General features: G+C 56.4%; 1 protein-coding gene across 4 annotated transcripts in view; it reads right to left on the bottom strand.

Moving 5' to 3' along the window:
* Positions 1-7,397: 7,397 nt before the first annotated feature.
* CXXC5 (CXXC finger protein 5) overlaps positions 7,398-18,406 on the bottom strand; it is a 39,147-nt gene continuing 28,138 nt past the window's right edge. For all 4 annotated transcript variants that reach the window (XM_072749770.1, XM_072749769.1, XM_072749767.1 and 1 more), the window contains exons 2-3: positions 10,049-11,126; positions 7,398-8,445 (exon numbers count right to left, since the gene is read on the bottom strand). In XM_072749770.1, coding sequence (XP_072605871.1) covers positions 8,401-8,445; positions 10,049-10,957 — 954 coding nt within the window. In that variant the 5' untranslated portion in view covers positions 10,958-11,126 and the 3' untranslated portion in view covers positions 7,398-8,400. The remainder of the gene's footprint in view (positions 8,446-10,048; positions 11,127-18,406) is intronic.

Raw genomic sequence — 18,406 nt, 5'->3', positions numbered from 1 at the left:
CCTGCAGAGTCCAGGCAGACTTCACCCACAGCTCTGCCTCCCTTGGGTCCTGCCTGCCCTGGGAACTTCCTCCCAGGCCTAACCTCTCAGTCCCACTAGCTGCGGCCCCAATATGTTTAAGTGGGTGACTGGCTGAGAAAGGCTAATGCCCAGGTCCCTGACCCCAGTGTTGTATCAACCAGCAGGCTTACTCCGTATCTGCCCAGGACCAATCAATCCACTGTCTCCACCATCTCCACAGACCCCTGGTATGGATAGAGGGGTAGGCCAGACAGCAGGCCCATTAGGCTAGAGCTGGGCTAGAGCTGGCAGGTCCCTGGCACTCCTCTTTGAGCCCAATCCGCCCCCCTCCAGGTGGAACCAGCAGGAGAGCAGGAGGGAGGCAAGGGTCAAAGGCTCCCCCTTCCCAGGCCGCTGGGCCTAACTGGAAAGAGGCCATAGGACTGTTGCTTAGTCCTTGGGGTTCCCAATGGCCACCAGGAAGGTAGGAGAAAATGAGGGTCTCAGTCTCAGCAACCAGAATCCTCCCACCAGTTAGACTGGGGGCTCGGAGTGGGGGTGGGGGGTGAAGGGGTGCAGGAGGCAGGGCAGGCTCCTGACCCAGAGCCCAGTGCCCTTGCCAGGGATGGGGGCGGCGTCAGGGGCATGGGCACCCTCGTGATGAAGCTGGCTGCAGGGCGATTAATCTCATGAGGACTGTACATCAGCCCCTCACTCCATAGCCTCCCATGGTCAACCCCGCCTGTGCTGCCCCGGGAGTTAATCTCAGCTCCGGGGACTTCTCAGCTGCTATCACGGCTGCATTAATTCTGAGGCAGAGGGAGGCAGGAAAGAGGGAAAACAGATGGGGGGTGGATAGCCTCCTTGGGAAGGTTTCATGGTCAGCAGCTGGTGAGGAGGGGTCCCAAAAGATGGGGCCTCAGGCCCCTCCAAGGTCCTGCCCTGGGTGAGGAGTGGGGGACATCCATGTCATCCCTGTCAGACCATCAGAACTCCTGAACCCCCAGCCCCTAGCCCTCGGCCACCAGCTGAGCCCCAAATGCAGTTTACAGTTTTGACAGCAGATGTCTCTGCTATTATGATTTATCAAAATGCTTAAGGTAAATAATGCACACATATTTATAGGAAAGGAAGCAGGCAGCAGAAGGTGGGAGGGATTTGAACGGGGTCAGGGGACTTCAGGGAAGACGACTCAGAGCACCGCTGCCTGTCCTCAGCCCTCCCTACTCAGACATGAGGCTTGATCCCAGCCGGGCCTCAGAGAGAACGGCAGGGGCGACATCAAGCTTGCCCAGCCTCCGGCCCCAGCCTGGTCCTTGGGGCGTCAAGGAGTGGATGGGCCCGTTTTGCTGGGCCTCTGCCAGGCCCAGGAGGCGGCCACCCGAGGGAAGCGCTGAGCCAGCCTCACACCTCAGCCACGTTTCCATGGCTTCACTGCGTCCTGGCTCCCAAGGGCTCTGTCGCCTTATCAACGGCGGGCACTGCCCTGGCCCTCACCCCGCAGTCACTCGCCCCGGGCTGCCTGTGGATGATCCGCAGCAGAGCCACAATTTAGGCACGGCCGGTGCCCTGGGCAGGCCTCGGAGCTGGGTGAGGAGCTGGGAGCGCGGCGGGTGGGAAGTCGCCACGGAGGCAGAGGCCCCCCAATACCCAAATCCTGTCATTCTGGGGGAGGGGGCAGTGATCCTGGGCTACTCTCTCATCCCCCACACTCATTCTGCATAGGGCTGTTTCCAAATATTTCTGGGCTTAAGAACATTTGGTTAAAGAACTTGACTGGGTTTTCTGATTTGAAAAGCAACATGTATTTATTGCAACAAAAGAGTGAAAAAGCAAAGAGTCATAAAGTGCAGAAAAGTTTAAGGAAGCAATGCTTGACCCTAATCCCACATCTGGGCATGATCACAGGAGCATGTGGGGTGGGGGTGGGTGGCTCCTTCCAGCCAAGGCCTGAAGTGTAACCAGGTGTTTAAGGGCCAGTGTCTGGAACTGGAGGAACCCAGCTGTGTGACATTGTGTGTCTCTCCCCTTCTGCCTCTCTGAACCTCAACTTTCTCATTTGCAAAATGGGGTAACTAATCAGTGCCCTCCTCACGGATGATCAGGAGGGTTAAGTGAGCTGCTAAACTCAACAGACTTGCTCAAGGCCTGGCACATGGGCCACAAGCTCTATGCCTTGAGAGGCTAGAGTTGTCATTAGCACCTCTAACCAAGGGTAGAGATAAAGAGTATGAAGGCTCCAGGGGACTCTTTCTAGTAAGTCTCCCCCACCCGTGAACAGCACTCCATTAGGGTTGAAAATGCACGAGAGGGGGAAAAAATGCCCAGAAAAAGGAGATAATGTGTTTATGCAACCCACAGGAGGTTTTTCTGGTGCTGATGCCAGCCCTGCTGAACAGCTGGCCACAGCCCTGAAGCCAGGCGAAGCTACCCAGAGCCATCGATGCAGTGATGGGGGTGGCTCAGGGACACGAAGCTTGGCCTGCTGGGGTGGGAGAGGCCATGGACATAGTACCTGAAGAGGAGTCAGAAGGGAGAAGGCAACAGGAAACAGATGTGCATCCGAACAATCGAACATCAGGACTCCGGTAGCTGGCCACCAGAGCCCCCCCAATCCCCACCGCAGCCCAGGCACTTTGCACCCAGACCTGGAGCCCTGGAGGACCTGCACTCTCCTGTCCTGGGCCCGCCCCATTTTCACGCCCTGCTGCCTGGAATCTGAGGCAGGCCTTGTTCTCTGGCAGGAGAGGAATTTAATGCCTCTGAGGGATGGCAGGTCGATAGGGGAAGAGAGATGAAAGTGTCCGCTCTGGCAGCTGGGTCAGGGCCTCGAGGGGACAATCCTGAAGCACCCCCCCCTTCATCCCCAGCCATTCTCCAAGCTGTGTGGCAGGAAGAGCCTTTAAGGGGCCCTCAGGGAAGAGGTAGACCTCTGGGAATGGGAGTCCCTGCAGGGCTGTGTGACCTTGGGAGCAGCTGGGCCTCTCTGTGCCCATTACCTGCCTGCAGGGTGCTGGGGCCAAGGTCTATATTATTAACGTGCTGGTGGCTGGCTGTCCCTCCCCCACCTTGGCTGTTGTCAGCATGGCCTGCCAGCATGGGGCCATGGATGGGCTGTAGGAGGCCAGGCTGGGCTGCACAATGACCTCCATCCATACATCTCTGGCATCTAGGAGGGAGTGGGAGCTGCAGCTGCAATCAGGACAGGCCTAGGCACCCTTGACTGCAGCCAGGCCAAGTGGTCATCACCACCTCCCTTGTGACTGTACAGGGCTGAGTCAAGCCTGGGAATGGAGGTTAAGGCCCCAAGTCAGAACCTGGCCCCTGGCCAACAGCCCTGGGTCTCTGTTGGAGATGGTGTGTGTCTTGGCACTGGGAGGGGAACTTGTTGCTCTGCAAAGCACCCTGCCAGGTGCCCCACTCCACCTCGGCATCCCTGGTCATGTTGGCCTTCTTTCCTGGAAACTGAGAGGCAAGGGTGGTTGGCCAAGGTCATCCATCTCTCTCGCTCTCTCAATCTCTCTCTCTCTCTCTCTCTCTCACACACACACACACACACACACACACACACACACACACACACACACGGTGACCGAGAAGTGAAGAGGACCCATGTGTTCAGACTCCCAGGTCCCCTTTCCTTTTCATGGAAGCAGACAGTCTTCCCAAAGCAGCCTGGTGCCAGGGGTGGAGGCCAGAAGCCCGAGCTTCTAATCAGACCCTTGCTACCATCTTGCTCTGTGACTTGGGCATGTCACATACTCCCTCTGGGCTTCAGTTTTACATCTGTAAAATAGTAATAATTCCGATCCCGATGATTTTCTGAAATCAAAGAAGTGAACTTCCGCAACAACCTGAAGTCACTCCAGGGTGAAGGCAACCTCCAGCTAGCCTTGGACTAAAGGCAAGTATCCATGCATAGAGTCTCGCTCCTGGCCCACAAACACCTGGTACACTCCGAGAGCTGTGCTGCTTCCTCCTTCTGATACCACAAGACCACAGCAAGCTCAGAGCAGAGGGTCAAAGGCCCATCTGGAGCGCTGAGTCAGGCTCAGGGCAGGAGACAGGGGCCCCGGGGTGGGTGGGGGTGTCCAGGCACTAAGGGACCAGGTCAGGCTGAGCCCTGCTGCTCTGGAGGGGAGGGGGCGCCTGGCAGGCGCTGGGCAGGCTGGGGTGGGGAGAGGCCTTTGGCGGCCACAGAGAACAAAGAGGCTGGGGTTGCCAGGATATTTTGTGGAGCTGAAGCTGGTGGTAGGGCTGGGAGAGGGGCCGTGGCAGCCGTGGGAACTGCGCCTGCTGCCCCCACGCCAGCTCCCACACCCAGACCGGGCCTTGGGACCAGGCTGCGGTTAAGGGGGACTGCCAGGGACCCCACTCTGTCCTTAGAGTTGCATGCTGTCAGGGTAGAGACCCAGGAAAAGCTGCACACAGAGCCACACATGGCACATAGTGTCAGTATCACCGAGATGATTGCAGAGTTATGCTGACACACAATGTCACCAACACATACCCAGGGTTGTGCGAGGGGTGTCACAGGGTCACAGAATGGTCATCAGCCGGCCTCATACACTCACACAGAATCCCTGGTGTCAGTCTCAGGGCCACACTCATGATGGTCACATAGACACAATGTCACAAACCACACAGAAGCACCCAGTGTCTCTCACGGGGTCATGAGTGCCATACAACATCTGTGTGGCATCTCTAATGTCACACAGAGTTGCCCAATGTGACACATTCAGTTATACAACCTGGCCTCACACTGAGTCTGCTACAGGATTGCATAGCATCATAGGTTTACACGTGCAAGGTCACAGAATATCCCAAAGTGTGGCTACCGACATCATACATTAACCTAGGGCCATAGGAGGTCTCTCACATAGCTTACCACACAGTCATAGACCTATTTTCCTGTCACACATAGCCACACTGTTGCACAAGGCCTCATATTGTTGTCAGGGCCTTGAAATCTGTCTCTCATATCACACACACACACACACACACACACCACACACACACACACAGAGTGCTGCATGGAGGCTGGGTTTGTCTCCAGCTCTGTGTGTGTACCCCTAACCACCCCTACCATCCAGGTGAGGGAAAGGAGAGCCTCGGCTGAAGCTCTCAGGTCACCAGGAGGTCAGACTCCCAAATGTAGCAGAGGGGAACGGAGGGCGCCCGGAGGGAGGGGAATTGGGCATACAACTCTACAGGGAGCCTGCCTCTAAGTACTTCTCTGTCAGCAGGAGAGCAGCAGGGGAGCAGCAGGGGTGAGCTGGCAACAGAAGACACAGAGGTGCAGAATACAGGGAGAGACACAGAGATGCGAGAGATGCAGAGACTCAGAGATGTGGAAGGATGACAGGACACAGAGACACAGGAGAGACTCAGAGATCGATAGAGAACATCAAGAGAGAGATTCAGAGCCAGGGAGCCAGACAGAAATGGTTAGAGATAGACATGCTGGAGCAGGGCCTGGACAGGGCTGGAGCCCGCTCGGGGCTAGCCCACCGTAGGGGGAAGGGAGGGAAAGGTGAGGTGGCCAGGGCTTTAGGGAGGACCCACATCATGGGGAGAAGGTGCGGGACATCTTGGGGAGATTTAGGTGAACAGCTTTAAAATAGTAACAGCAGCTTGCCATTGGACCAAAGGCTTAGGGTGAACCAGGCCCTCCCCAGAATGATCTCATTTCATCCTCCAGCAACTTTATGGAGGATGATTATTGTGCCCGTTTCCCAGATGCGGTAACTGAGGTCTCATCACATGTTCAGCCCACAGCCATCTCCACCCTTGCTCTACCTGGACTGCCTCCAGGCAGAGGGGCTGGCCTACCATTTCCACAAGCGGAGTAGAGAGGCCAAATGGAAAGGGGTGAGGGGCTTCAAGCTTAGGGCTTCTGTGTTGAGGGATAGGCCCAGGAGCCATAGCTGGGCTGTGGGCTGGCACACTAAAAAGGTACAGGCTGGCTGAGTCACAGCAACCCCCTCCGGGCTGGCACTGGAGCCATCCACCCCACACCTGTAGGCATGCCAATGAGGGCTGGCCGAGGCCATCTGCAGCCTGTGTACTGCCAGCAGCAGCGTGGGGGCAGGCAGGGGCCTCCTGCCTGGGTGCCCCCTGCCGGCCGGGCTTGCCACCCTGATGCCCCTGAGGAGGTCCCTCCCTGCCCACTCAAGGATCTGGAGGGGCTGCAGTCTGCCTTGTGCAGGGGCTGAGGGTGCCCCTGGCTGCAACACCTCCCCCTACCCCCCACTGGACGCCCCCCTTCGGCAGAGCCGCCTGGAGAGATCACAGGCAGCCACATGAAAGGGAATTTTTCCCAGGCAGAGCTGGAGTTGAAAGCTGCCTCCCACCACCCCCGCCTGCCCCCGCTGTGCCAGGCCAGGCTGCTGAGCTCCTGGTGCTCCAAGGGAGCTTGTGACACCGGGAAGGGGCTGAGGGTCAGAGCCCCCACCTGATATGGGTTGCTTTTTTTCTCCTCCCCAGGAACAGTAGCAGAGGCAGCCCATCTTCCCCCAGCCCCTGCCCCTCATCCCCAAAGCCCTCACCCACCTGAAGCGAGGCCCCAACACTGTCAGGAAGTCCTTCCTCAAGTCTAGCCTCCATTGCAGCCAGGCTCAAAGCAGCTGGGTGGGAAGAAAGTCTGGCGGGCAAGTGGATGATGGGTCTCATCCTGTAGGCCGGCCTCTGTGATGTGCAGGGGTGGGGCCAAGCAGCTGTCACCCCTTCCTGTTCACGCCGCCTTGGTCCAGACCATGTGGCTATGTGGTGATTTCCCCAGACATCTGGCCTCTGAGGTCGCAGAGGAGCTTGCACCAACCAACCTTCTGGGGGTAGGGAAGGTTGCACAAGAACCAAAGCCACAGCTACCCTCTGGCTTCGGTCTAGCAGCTCTCAGGGCATGTGGGGTATTTCTGTGTGCATTCTGCGCACAGGCAGGTCCCCACAAATCTGGGTTAGACCTGCTCCCTGGGGATCACCTCGGTGGTGGGGGAGCAAGGGATCCCTGCAAGCAAGCGAGCAAGAACCTGAACAGGCAGCTCGGGTTCTACCTCAAGATGCCAGCTGCCCTGCACTGGCCGGGCCCTGACACGGTAGCTCAACAGAGAAGGTGGCCCCGGGTGAGCAGAGGTCCCTGGAGGTCTGGGTTCTGAGGCAAAGGGTATACTTAGGCAGGCGAGAACGTTCCAGTACAGGATACTTCCACCATGTCAGCCAGACTAGCTGTTCCCACACGACCCCCTTCAGGAGCCATTGGCCTCACTCCCCAAGAGATTCCCTGCTCTCAATGTCCCCAGGCCGTTCTTCTTCTTCCCCAAGGGCGGCTCCACATATCCCCTGCCCAGCAATAGCCCCTAAGCCAGCCCCCAAACAGGAGAGCAAGAAGCCAGCAGTGCTTCGTGACACAAACATGCATTCGTTTTATTCACAAAACAGCCTGGTTTCCTAAAACAATACAAACAGCATGTTCATCAGCAGGAAGCTGGCCATGGGCAAGGGGGCCCAGGCCACAGGGGCCCCCCCACCCTGGGCACCCACACCCACTGGCCGGGGGCCACGCAAAAAAGCCCTTTCTTCTGTTGCCATCAGCAAGGCCAGAAAAAAAGGACTTATTTTCTCTAAGGGAAGTAGCCAGGATCGGAAACATCGAGACACGGGCTCCCCAGATCTCAATGGATAAAGGAACAGAATTTTCATTTTTGCAAAATCATCATTGTCGGGGTGGGGGATCCCGTTCCGGGGACCGCAAGTGCAGTGCAGGCGGCCGGACCGGCCGGGGTGGGGGTGGGGGGCAGGCTGCTCCCTCCCCCTGTGAGCTCCTGGCAGCGGCCCTGCACGCGTGGATGGACACAGAGGGGCTTCGACGCAGCCATCAACATTCTCTTTATAAATGTGAGTGGATTCTCCAGGCAAACTATGCACTATTTCATGGTCGGAAAGAATCAAAGGAAGTTTAAATGAGGGTGGAGTTAAACTGTGCTAAATTACAGTAGTGCTTATTAGTAACTAGATTTCAAAAGGTTACAGAAAATTTACATTCTCTACACAAAAACTGCATCTCCTGCACAGACAACATCGACATCGACACAGGAAGGAAACTGATTGTCCATTCTTTGCCCAGGAAGTCTCAGTACTTTATAGATTCGTCTCTACCTCTGTTTTTGCTGTTGTTCTTCCGAAAAAGCAGTTAAAATTTTTTTCTTTTTCTTTTTATACTAGGGACGTGGAGATGTTAAAACGACAACAAAAAATATATATATAAAAACAGGAATGAAATCTGTGAGAGAATATTTTTGGTTCTAAAGACGGGTGCATCCGTTTGTCTTCGCCCGAATCCCTTGCTGGAGACCACACGAGCAGTGACATTGCACGGAGAGGGCAGCTTTGGGGTCCCGCCGGTCACTGAAACCACCGGAAGGCGGCTCCCGTCGGAAGCATCACCTTCTGGCGGGGGAGGGGGGGGCGGGAGACAAAAACAAGGAGAGAATTCAGTCAGGGTCCGGCGGGGCCTGGTGCAAAGATGCTCCCCCGTGGATGGCCTCGTGGCAGAGGGATGGGCGTGGAGTCAAGGCAGCCACCCCGTGGAGTTCCTGCCATCCTGACCAGGCCAGAGAAGAAGCTTTGACCCGCTAGACCGCTGGAGGGCCTGGAGCACTCTAAGGCCCCCTGAGCCACTGTGTCCAGGCACCCTCCTTCCAAACAGGAAGACCCATTTCCCTGGTCCAGAGGCCACAAGCACCAGGTGGCTGTAGTGCATCTGGGGGCCGTGTGCATGTTTCTGTTGAATGAACACGTGAGCGCATGCACTGGATGCATATATGGATGTGTGCCTTGGGCTAGGCCACAGCATGTCGTGTGTGTGTGTGTGTGTGTGTGTGTGTGTGTGTGTGTGTGTGTATAGGAAGGGTACTGGCTGTGTTAAGAGGCTCAGTCTGGAGTAAGCCTGGGTACTGGGCAGGGAGGGCTGCGTGTATGTGTCTGTGTCTACATGAGCTGAGAGCGGGTGCCTCTGTGTGCACATAGGTGTGTTCTCTGAGCAGGAGAGCAGATACAGGAGGCTTGGGGCTTGTGGTGGAGACTAGCCACGGCTGGGATGTCATTATTATTTTCCAACCACTCGAACATTTGTGTCCAGCCCACTCACAGAGAGGTGGGGCTGGGGCCGGGACAGCAGGCTGAAAAGATGCTTTTGTACCCAGGCCTGGCACCAATAGCTAGGCTGCCACGGCTGGGGGCACAGGGACAAGCTCTGCCATGAGGGTGGAGAAAGAGCAGTATGGGAACCCTTCTGTCTGCTGTAAGCCTTCCTGTTCAGGCCACCTTGGTCTAGACCATGTGGCTATGTGGTGATTTTCCCAGAAAGCCAATCATCCCAGAGTGGACAGGCTTTGCCTATACCCCAAGATCACAGCCACCTCCTCACCTGAGGCCTATACGACCCCTGGCCATTACCTACAAGGCCAGATTGACCTTGGAGCCCCAAGAAATCCCAAATCAGTTATTAGATGTCTAGATGCAGGGCTCTTCCAGGCCTCAGGGCAGGACAGTGAGCACTGGGGGTGGCCTTAGGGGAAAAGGATGGACTCTGAAGGGGCTAGTTAAGTAAGGGGCTTACCCTTTAATGCCACATGGTTCAAAGGACAGAACTCCTCAAGCGGGACATGGGAGAGCCCCAGAATCTTAGAGCATAGATTGGAAGCTACAAGATACGTCTAAAAGTCAGAAACTTAGGACCTATCTGGAAACCACACTAGTGGCCCAAACCTCCAGGGAAGGGTTTAGAATCCCCGGGCCTGGTCGGAAATGCTCAGCCCCTGCCTGGAACTCCATGCTTGCCTTGCAAACTACAACCTAATGAGATCTCAGGAGGTGGCTCTGGGCGGTGAACTAGTGTGTAACCAGGAACCCTGGAGCCCCGGGATCAGCTGAGCAGCCCCCAGACACTGGCCCGAGTAGGAAAAGTAGGGTCGGGTGGGGTGGGAGTGGGTTTGGACTGCCAGCCAGACACAAAAGCCCACACACACACCTCCCTCTAAGGCGTTGTTACCTCCAGAGCAGCGGAAGGCTTCTTTTTGAGTTCCTCACATTTTCTGAATTTGCAAATCTGATGGCCAGTCTTTCGGTTCCTACAACTGCTGCACTGCTCGCAGTTGATGCGCCGCCGGCAGGGCGCACACATGCCGCAGCGTTTCCGCTTCTTCTTGCCCGAGCTGATGGCCGAGGCCAGCTCTCCCTGCATAGGGTACTCGGCCAGGCCGGCCATGTGCAGCGCGCTCTCAGCCAGGAACACGCCCGCAGGGGTCATGATGAAGAGGCCTGGGTTGATGGGGAAGGCGCCCAGGTAAGGGAAGTCGGACTGCCCGTTGAGGGCCTCGGCACCCGCCACAGCCTCCATGTCGGGCAGGCCAGCGCCCGCCTCGCTCATCAGCGGCAGGTGCTCCTGCACCACGCGCTTCAGCATCTCCGTGGACTGCGCGAACTGCTGCAGCGTCAGCTGTCCCTCGGCTGCCAGCTCCGTGGCCCGCTCTGCCTTGCTCAGCAGGCTGGCCACAGCACCACTTTTGTGCTTTGAGGTAGGGTTGCTTTTGTCCGCGGCCATGGCCGCCGCCAGGTCGTGCCCATTGGCCAACAGGGAGGCGGCGGCGGCGGCAGCGGCAGCGGCCTTTTCAGCAGACTCACTACCCATCATGCTGCCACCACCACTGCCCCCGCTGCCCCCAAAGGAAGAGTAGTGGGAGAGGGGGCGGGAGCGGCGCAGGCTCTTGTTGAGGGGTTCGCTGATGATGCCGCTCTTGTTCCGACGCTCGGGGGGCGGCGTGTCATCTGCCACCGAGGCTGGCGCAGCAGTGGCTACTGCCGTGCTCTTGTCGGCTACTCCTGCCTTGGGGCCGCTGCCACCAGTGTTGCCGCTGCTACTGCCACCACTGTCCTGGGGGCTACTGCCGAGGCTCGACATGGTGGGGCCAAGGCCCAGAGCCCACTGCTGGGGGCGGGGTGGGAGGGCTGCCAATTCCGGGGAGGTCCACAGAGGAGCACTGCGCGGCTGCCCACGACAGAGATGCCTGGTGGGCCCCGCTGCTCAGGGCAGGCACATGGTCAGGTGTCCACCTGGAAGGGTCTTCACTCTGTTGGTACAAGAGAGTAGAGGGTCAGGGCGGTGGAAACATCTCCTTTCCTGACCTCATCATCACTCCCAACAACCCTATCACCATTGTTACAGCCGCAAGCCCTGCGGGGCATTTAAGTGCCAGGTCCAACATGGTCAAGTACTTTTTAGGTGTACTACTTTTTTTTTTTTTAAGATTTTATTTATTTATTTCACAGATAGAGAATACACAAGGGGAGCAGCAGAGGGAGAGGGAGAAGCAGGCGCCCCACTAAGTTGGAAGCTTGATACAGGGCTCAATGTCACAAGCCTGGGATCGTGACCCGAGCTGAAGGCAGCCGCTCAACTGACTGAGCTACCCAGGCGCCCCTGGGTGTATACTTTTTAAAAAACTTTCTATTTATTTTAGAGAGTGAGGGAGACAGAGAACAGAGCAAGCGCAAGCGGGGAGGGGAGCAGAAAGAGAGGGACAAGCAGACTCTGCAACTCAGCACAAGCCTGATGCCGGGGCTCAACCCCACAACCCCAAGATCATGACCTGAGCCTAATCAAGAGTTGAATACTTAAGCGACTGAGCCCCTATTTGTACTATTTCAGTTAAGACGCACAAGCACCCTCTGAAGTAGTGGCTCATAATCCTCATTTTATAGAGGAGGAATTAAAGATTTAGAAGAATTGACCACAGCTACTGAGTGTCATGGCAGAGGCTCAGCCTGGGTCTGTACAGCTCAGGTCTCTGGCCAGTCTTTCCGGGGCTGGGAGTAGAAAGCACTGGAGTTGTTTATTAACCTCAGAGGGTTATAGAGTCATCTTCTGCTTCCTAATCTTCTTTCTCTGACCCATCTACAAAAGGGTTTGGAACAGCCTCTGAAAAGCTTGAAGGTGTAGACCAGAAGTCTGAGAAGTTGGGGTGCCCAGGTGGCTCAGTTGGGGCATCCAATTCAATTTTGGCTCAGGTCAAGATCTCAAGATCATGGGATCCAGCCCTGTGTTGGGCTCCTCGCTCAGCAGGGAGTCTGCTCGAGTTTCTATCCCTCTGCTTGTGCTCCGGTGTGCATGCTCTCTCTAAATAAATAAATCTTAAAAAAAAAAAAAAAAAAAAAAAGGTCTGGGAAGCTGCTCCCAGACTCTCATTTGGCAATTCATAATACGTATGGATTATCTCAAGGCTCTGACAAGTCCTGCAGGGAAAGGAAACTGACTTCAGAGGTTGCCAAATAGAGCACAGAATCCTTATTTCAAGGCGGATGGGGATCCCTGGGTGGCGCAGCGGTTTAGCGCCTGCCTTTGGCCCAGGGCGCAATCCTGGAGACCCAGGATCGAATCCCACGTCGGGCTCCCGGTACATGGAGCCTGCTTCTCCCTCTGCCTATGTCTCTGCCTCTCTCTGTCTCTCTCTCTCTGTGTGACTATCCTAAATTAAAAAAAAAAAAAAAAAAAAATCAAGGCGCATGTATCCTGCTAGAGGGCAAGCAGCACGTGCCAGAGGATAAGCCTTATCCTGCAAGAGTGGGGGGACACGCTGTGAACATATCAGTACACACTTCCTCCTCACTCTCAAACCATAGTCATCATTACCTCAGACCCCACTCCTGTCTCTACTCAGGCCTCCCTGCTGTGCTCCAGCCTGGCTCCCAGATGGGTCTGGGATGAGGTCCCAGTGAGAGCCTTGAGCTGGGGAAGGCTGTGGGCAGGAGGGGCCTCGGCTAGGGCATGCTGGGACTGAGCGTGGGTGTGACCCTCCAGGACCAGAGCCTCTTCTTTGGCCACATCCATGTTTCTGAGGTGCCTCTTCCTAGGACAAGAGCCTGCTCTGCTCAGGCCCCAGGATTAAGGAGCAGCCAGGCTCCTTGGCCAGGATCTCTGGAAGGAATTGTGCGAAGGAGTGGAGTGGCTGTCTCATTAGCCCTGGCTCTCTAGCATCGCATCCCTTCCTGCCTGCTTGCCGTGGCCCAGCAACCCCCAGGAGAGGGATAGGAGGGGAGGGCCCAGCCTGAGCAGCTGGCGGCTCAAGGGGGAGGTGCACATCTGGCTAGGCCTGTCCCGCCCCAGGCTTGGGGGCGGCACACATGCATCTTTGTCCCCAGGCAACCTCACCATCCCCCAGTCACAGGACTCTGCCGGTCCTGGTCCCAGGAGGTCATCTAGTCCAACCTTCTGCACTTACATAGGGGGAAATTGAGGCCCTGAGCCGGCAGGGCTCCCTGCTCCAGGACTGCTAAGGAGTGGCCACAAGGCAGAGCGAGTGTAGGAAAGGGAAAAGCCCTGTCTCTTGAGTGAGGCAAAAATGGCAGGCATCCACAGACAGCCAGGTGCTCCCTGCCTCTCCCCAGAGGGCAGTGGCCCACGTCCACTCTGCTTAGTGAAGGTAGATGGGTGGCAAGAGCTGGGAGAGCTGGCAGGTTCTAGCAGGACAAACCCAGGAGCGCCTGGCAGGGTGTTTAGGCTGGGCTGGGCTGGGGGTACCACAGAGGTCAGAGTTGTAAGAGGAAGGGAAGCTGGTAGGATGGCGGGGCTGTGTCCCACCTCTAAGGGCTAAGCCCAGGGTGGCTCTCAGGCCCTCCCTCAGAAATCAGTGCGCATCCAGGCATCAGCGACCCTGGCTCGGCGTTGAGGACTAGGGCCAGAGACTGTCACCCCAGGTTAACTGCCCCTGCCCATCTACCCCACCCCAGAGCACATAGTGCCCGGTAGGCCTGGACATGGTGTGGGGAGAAAAGAGAAGGCAGGAGCCCTTGGGCTGCAGAGGCAGGGGAGAGGTGGGGAGGGGAGCGGCTTGCACCTTAGCCCCCCGTGTGTCCCCGCCTCTGCGGCCTGCTGGCTGGTGGCAGGAATCGATAGCTACATTAACGCTGCTCCTGCTCCCCCCCCCCCCCCCCCAGCTCCAGGATCTGGCTCTGTGTGCAGGGCGGCAGGTCAATTAGAAGTCAGCGCTCTCCAACACGGGCCTGCGTTCAGGGCTGGTGCTCTGGCTGACTCTCTCTGCTTTTGTCTCCATCCTGAGTCCCGTGGTAGGGACTAAACCTCATGCTCTGTTCATCTCTGGCCCCTTCCTTGCATCTCTCTGATCTTTCATCTTTCTGTTCTTCCTCAGGGACTACCCTCTCTCCCAACCCCCCAGGTCCTGGGACATACTGGGCCGTGGAGCAGAAGACGTGATATGTCATCAAACAGGTGCTGCAGGCAGAACACTATTTCGTCAGCCACAGAAACTGAAGGTGGGGAGTACACAAGGGGGGACTGGCACCAAGGTAACTCCTCAGACCCCAGAGTGTGCAGATACTCACATCTAGTCTGCGAGGCCTAGTCTCTAAGCCAATTCCAAATCTGCCCCTAAACCTGGCTCATCTCCTTTAGACCCTGAGAAAAGGTGATGCCCTGGTCCCAGAGGACCACTGACCATAGGACTTGTCTGCCCTCCTCATAGTAGGGGAGACATAAGACCTTCTCCCAGGCCCCTGTCCTCCACTGCAAGGCACACAGCAACCCCCTCCCAGGCCAGAAAAAGGCCTGGCAGTGCCCAGGCAGCAGGGGAGGAGCTGGGGCTGCGTTGAAGCGGAGCGGGAATGAGCGGGAGGGAAAGCTGGCGGGCAGGCGGGCGGCGGCGGGCGCATCCATCATCGGCCCTGCCAGGAACGCATCCAGCCCCCAAAAAGAAATACTGCGCCTGAGGAGGGACAACAAAGGGCTCCGTTTCATCAGCAATGCGGAGCCAGCGCCCCGCCGCCCCGCCAGCCGCGGTCAGCCCACAAAGGACCCCTTTGTCCATGCAGGAGCCGGGCGGCCGGGAGCTGGGACCATGGGCTGACGGGCGGGGACAGAGCCCAGAGGGAGGGAGTATGGGGGGAACCAGTCATGGGGAGCTGGGGGGCAGAGAGGGGCAAGGGGGGCAGAACAGAGACAGGTGGTGCAGAGAGAAGATTATGAGACACAGAACCCAGGGGGCAGGTCAGAGAAAGAGGGGTTTGGAGAGGACAGGGCAAGGGGTCATGGTTGAGAAGAGAGCCTTATGGGAAGCCAATAACGAGGGACCGGGCTCGGAGAGATCGGAGGCTCCCAGCCCAGCCCAGACTTGAGGGTCCGACAGACATGGAAAGAGCCCTGAGGAAAATCCAAGACCTGGGACCTGGGGACCAAGAGAAAGCAGCTGCACGTGCCCACAGCTCTGAGAGGGAGGCAGGGGGTGGGTGGATCCCAGCCCAGTCTGGCCTACGGCCTGGGAAACATAGCTTGATAGGGATGAGGCTGAGAGTCACCGGGTTCTTGGCCTCAGGGCCTGGCCATGGGGCCCAAGCTCCTATGGGCTCTAGCTCACTGGCTAAGCTGGAAGTCAGGAAGTCAAAGCTGGAACCACTCTCCTGACACTGGGACCATGCCCTGCCTCCCAGGCTCTAGCCAGCCCCAGAAGACACAGACCCACCCCTCTCCAACCAGCTCCCAGCATCAAGTGACACTCAGTCCCCGCACTACCTAAACGTATCATTTATTGAGCATTTATTGAGCACCTACTGTATCAGGCCCCGTGCTCTCATGCTTTACCGGGAAATAGAGCCCAGTAAGCAGCTTCAGAGATGAAGAAATTGAGGCTGTTCAGACTGTCAGGCCAAGGTCATATGGCTGGTGCCCAGTCTGTTTCGAATTTGAACCCAGAGCCCAAATATTAGTCATCCTGCTGTGTGACACTTTTGCTCTGCCTGTGCAACTGACAAAGTAGTCCAGGGCAAGGTGACCCTGCTGACCCCAGGCTGCCCCCACCCCCTGGGGTTGTTACCGTGCCTGTCACCTTTACGTGCATGGGGGGGGGGTAGCGAGTTGTCACAGACCCCAGGGAGTGTCTTCACCCAGGGGGCTTGGAGATGCCCAGGCAGGAACCTGGAATGCTAGGCCAATGACATCATAATGCTAGCTGACAATGAGGTCATCAGAGGTAATGGTAATGCCCTCACTCAACCCTGAGCCCTTCCAACTAGCCAGCAATGGAGGAAGGGGCCCAGGGGCAGGGATCGTGCTGTCTGCACATAGACATGCACACAGGTGGCCCACAGCGAGGTGTTCTAGATGTTTAGCTGCACACAGTCCCCCACCATTGACCCAACAACAGTCCCCTGCCTTGCGGAACTGGGGAGATCGAGTGGGAGATGACTCCGCGCCACCCTGGGGGAGTGCACAGGAGCTGGGCCAATGTGAAAGGAGAGCAGGAAGGCGACCAAGTGGGGCACTGAGGGCCCTTCTAGAAGGAACTGCTAGCCTGTGAGTGAGAGATGAGGCGAGGTTACCAAAGGGGCCATGAGCCTGAAACAGTTCTTAAGAAAAGGGGAAGAGGGGCGCCTGGCTGCCTCAGTCAGTAGAGCACGTGGTGGAGCATGCGACTCTTGATCTTAGGGTCGTCAGCTTGAGCCCCACGCCAAGGGGAGAATTTAATTTAAAAAAAAAATGGGGAAGAGGGTGTGAGGTGCGGTTGTGAGGTTGGCAGGATCCCAAATGGGCAGGGCACTGAGGCCAAGAGTAGGATTTTTTTAAAACAGCCTTACTGAGGCATAGTTTACACATTATAAACTTTACCCATTTATAAGAGTACAATTCAATGATTTTTAGTAAGTTTACAGAGTTGTGCCATGCCACCCCACTTCCAACGGCTGAATCTGACCAAGGCACCATCCCTCTCTCGCTCCTTTGCTGGCTAGATCAAACTTCCAGCCATCCTTCCTATTGAGGGAGGGCTTCCTGGAGGAGGCTGCATTCCAGCAGGGCCTTCAGGACCCAGAGACATGGGCCCAGCATTCCACCATCATCTGGGCAGGACTTGCATACTCTTGACCTCTTCACACTCTTTCCCACACTTCCACTTGCACTCTTGACATCTCTGGGGCAGCCTTGTTATGCTCCTCCACCCACTTCAGGCCTCTTGGCCTCCAAGGGAGGTAACATGGACAGACAAGAGTAATGGTGGGCAAGCCAGTGGTGGCGAAGAGAAAAGACCACAGGCTGTGGTGGCTGAACTGCGCTGTGGCTGAGCACACAGGGCAGGGGTGGGGGCATCGTCTCTGATTTCCATGATTCAGCCTAGGGAGTTTCCAGAAGGAAAAAAAGCTCTACTCAAGCCCAAGGCAATGCACATAGAGACACTGGTCTTGGAAGCTGGAAAAACGCAGCCCTGGCCCGAGCACACACAGAGCACACAGCACACATCCAGCTACAGATGGACACACATACGAGCACAGTGACTACTGCTAGCACCCAGCAGAATGCCTGGGGCCGGAAAGGCCCTGAGGACCACTAGAACCTCCCCAAGACTAACACCCCGAGACCAACTACCAAAGACAGAAGAGGGGACTAGAGTCCTGTTTCCCTGACTCCATACCCTTTTTCCTCTTGGACCCCTCCACCTACAGCAAGCACAGCCCGTAGCCCGACAAATGAAATAGGCTGAAGAAAACCGCAGGAGTCCATGAGGCTCTATTCTCTCTTGCAGACCTCAGACTTAAAAAACAGGTGGAGGACAGGATCAGCCCATTTCATGGAAGGGAACACTGAGGCCCCATGCAGGAGGTATGCCCTGACCTGGGGCTCTGGGGAGTGATCTGGGACCCCTCTATAAAGACAGAGGCTTCCTCGCCAAGCACCTCCTTCAGGCCAGATGTCCTCCTTCAAAGAAGAGTCAAAGGATCAGGAGGGCCCTTCCTCTCTGTGTGACCTTGGCATATGGCCTCTGAGTCTGTTTCTCTGTCTGTAACACGGAACCAGGAGGATAATAATTATGTTAAAAATGGAGGACGTCCTGTGTGCCAGACGCTACATACATGCCTTGTCTCACTGCCTCTTCCTACACACCTTCTGAAAGAAGAGGATTATTGGCCCATTTAGAACAAACAATTTGATAAGCAGGTTTGACCCAGAGAAAACTGATGCCCTTTCCATTTGGGATCCTCTGAATTTAGACTAACGTTTCCCGAAGTAACGTCTGAGCTGACATCAACCCGGGATCAGAGCCTACACACTTACTTAGGACCTCTCTCCCAGTGGACAATGGATAGAGGTGAGCTTAGAGATAACTGGGCCAAGAAGTTAGAGGAGGGGCATCTGTCCTTTAAGGGCTTGTGTGTGGGGAGCAAGGGTGTTAACAGAACCATCAGGGGACTAGAATCCTAAAATCTAGGTTTGTGGCTCCATCCTGTCTCTTCCTGTTGATTTGACTGAGCCTTTTCCCTACAGTGAGCCTCAGTTTCTTATCTGTAAAATGGAGATAGTTCTTACTCATCACCCCAAACTCTAAGAGTCATGATCCCTGAGAGGTCCGTG

Source organism: Vulpes vulpes, chromosome 2 (genome assembly GCF_048418805.1).
Source record: "Vulpes vulpes isolate BD-2025 chromosome 2, VulVul3, whole genome shotgun sequence".
In the NCBI taxonomy this organism is placed as follows: domain Eukaryota; kingdom Metazoa; phylum Chordata; class Mammalia; order Carnivora; family Canidae; genus Vulpes; species Vulpes vulpes.
The sequence above is the reverse complement of the archived record's forward strand: the minus strand, read 5'-3'. Positions and strand labels throughout refer to the sequence as shown.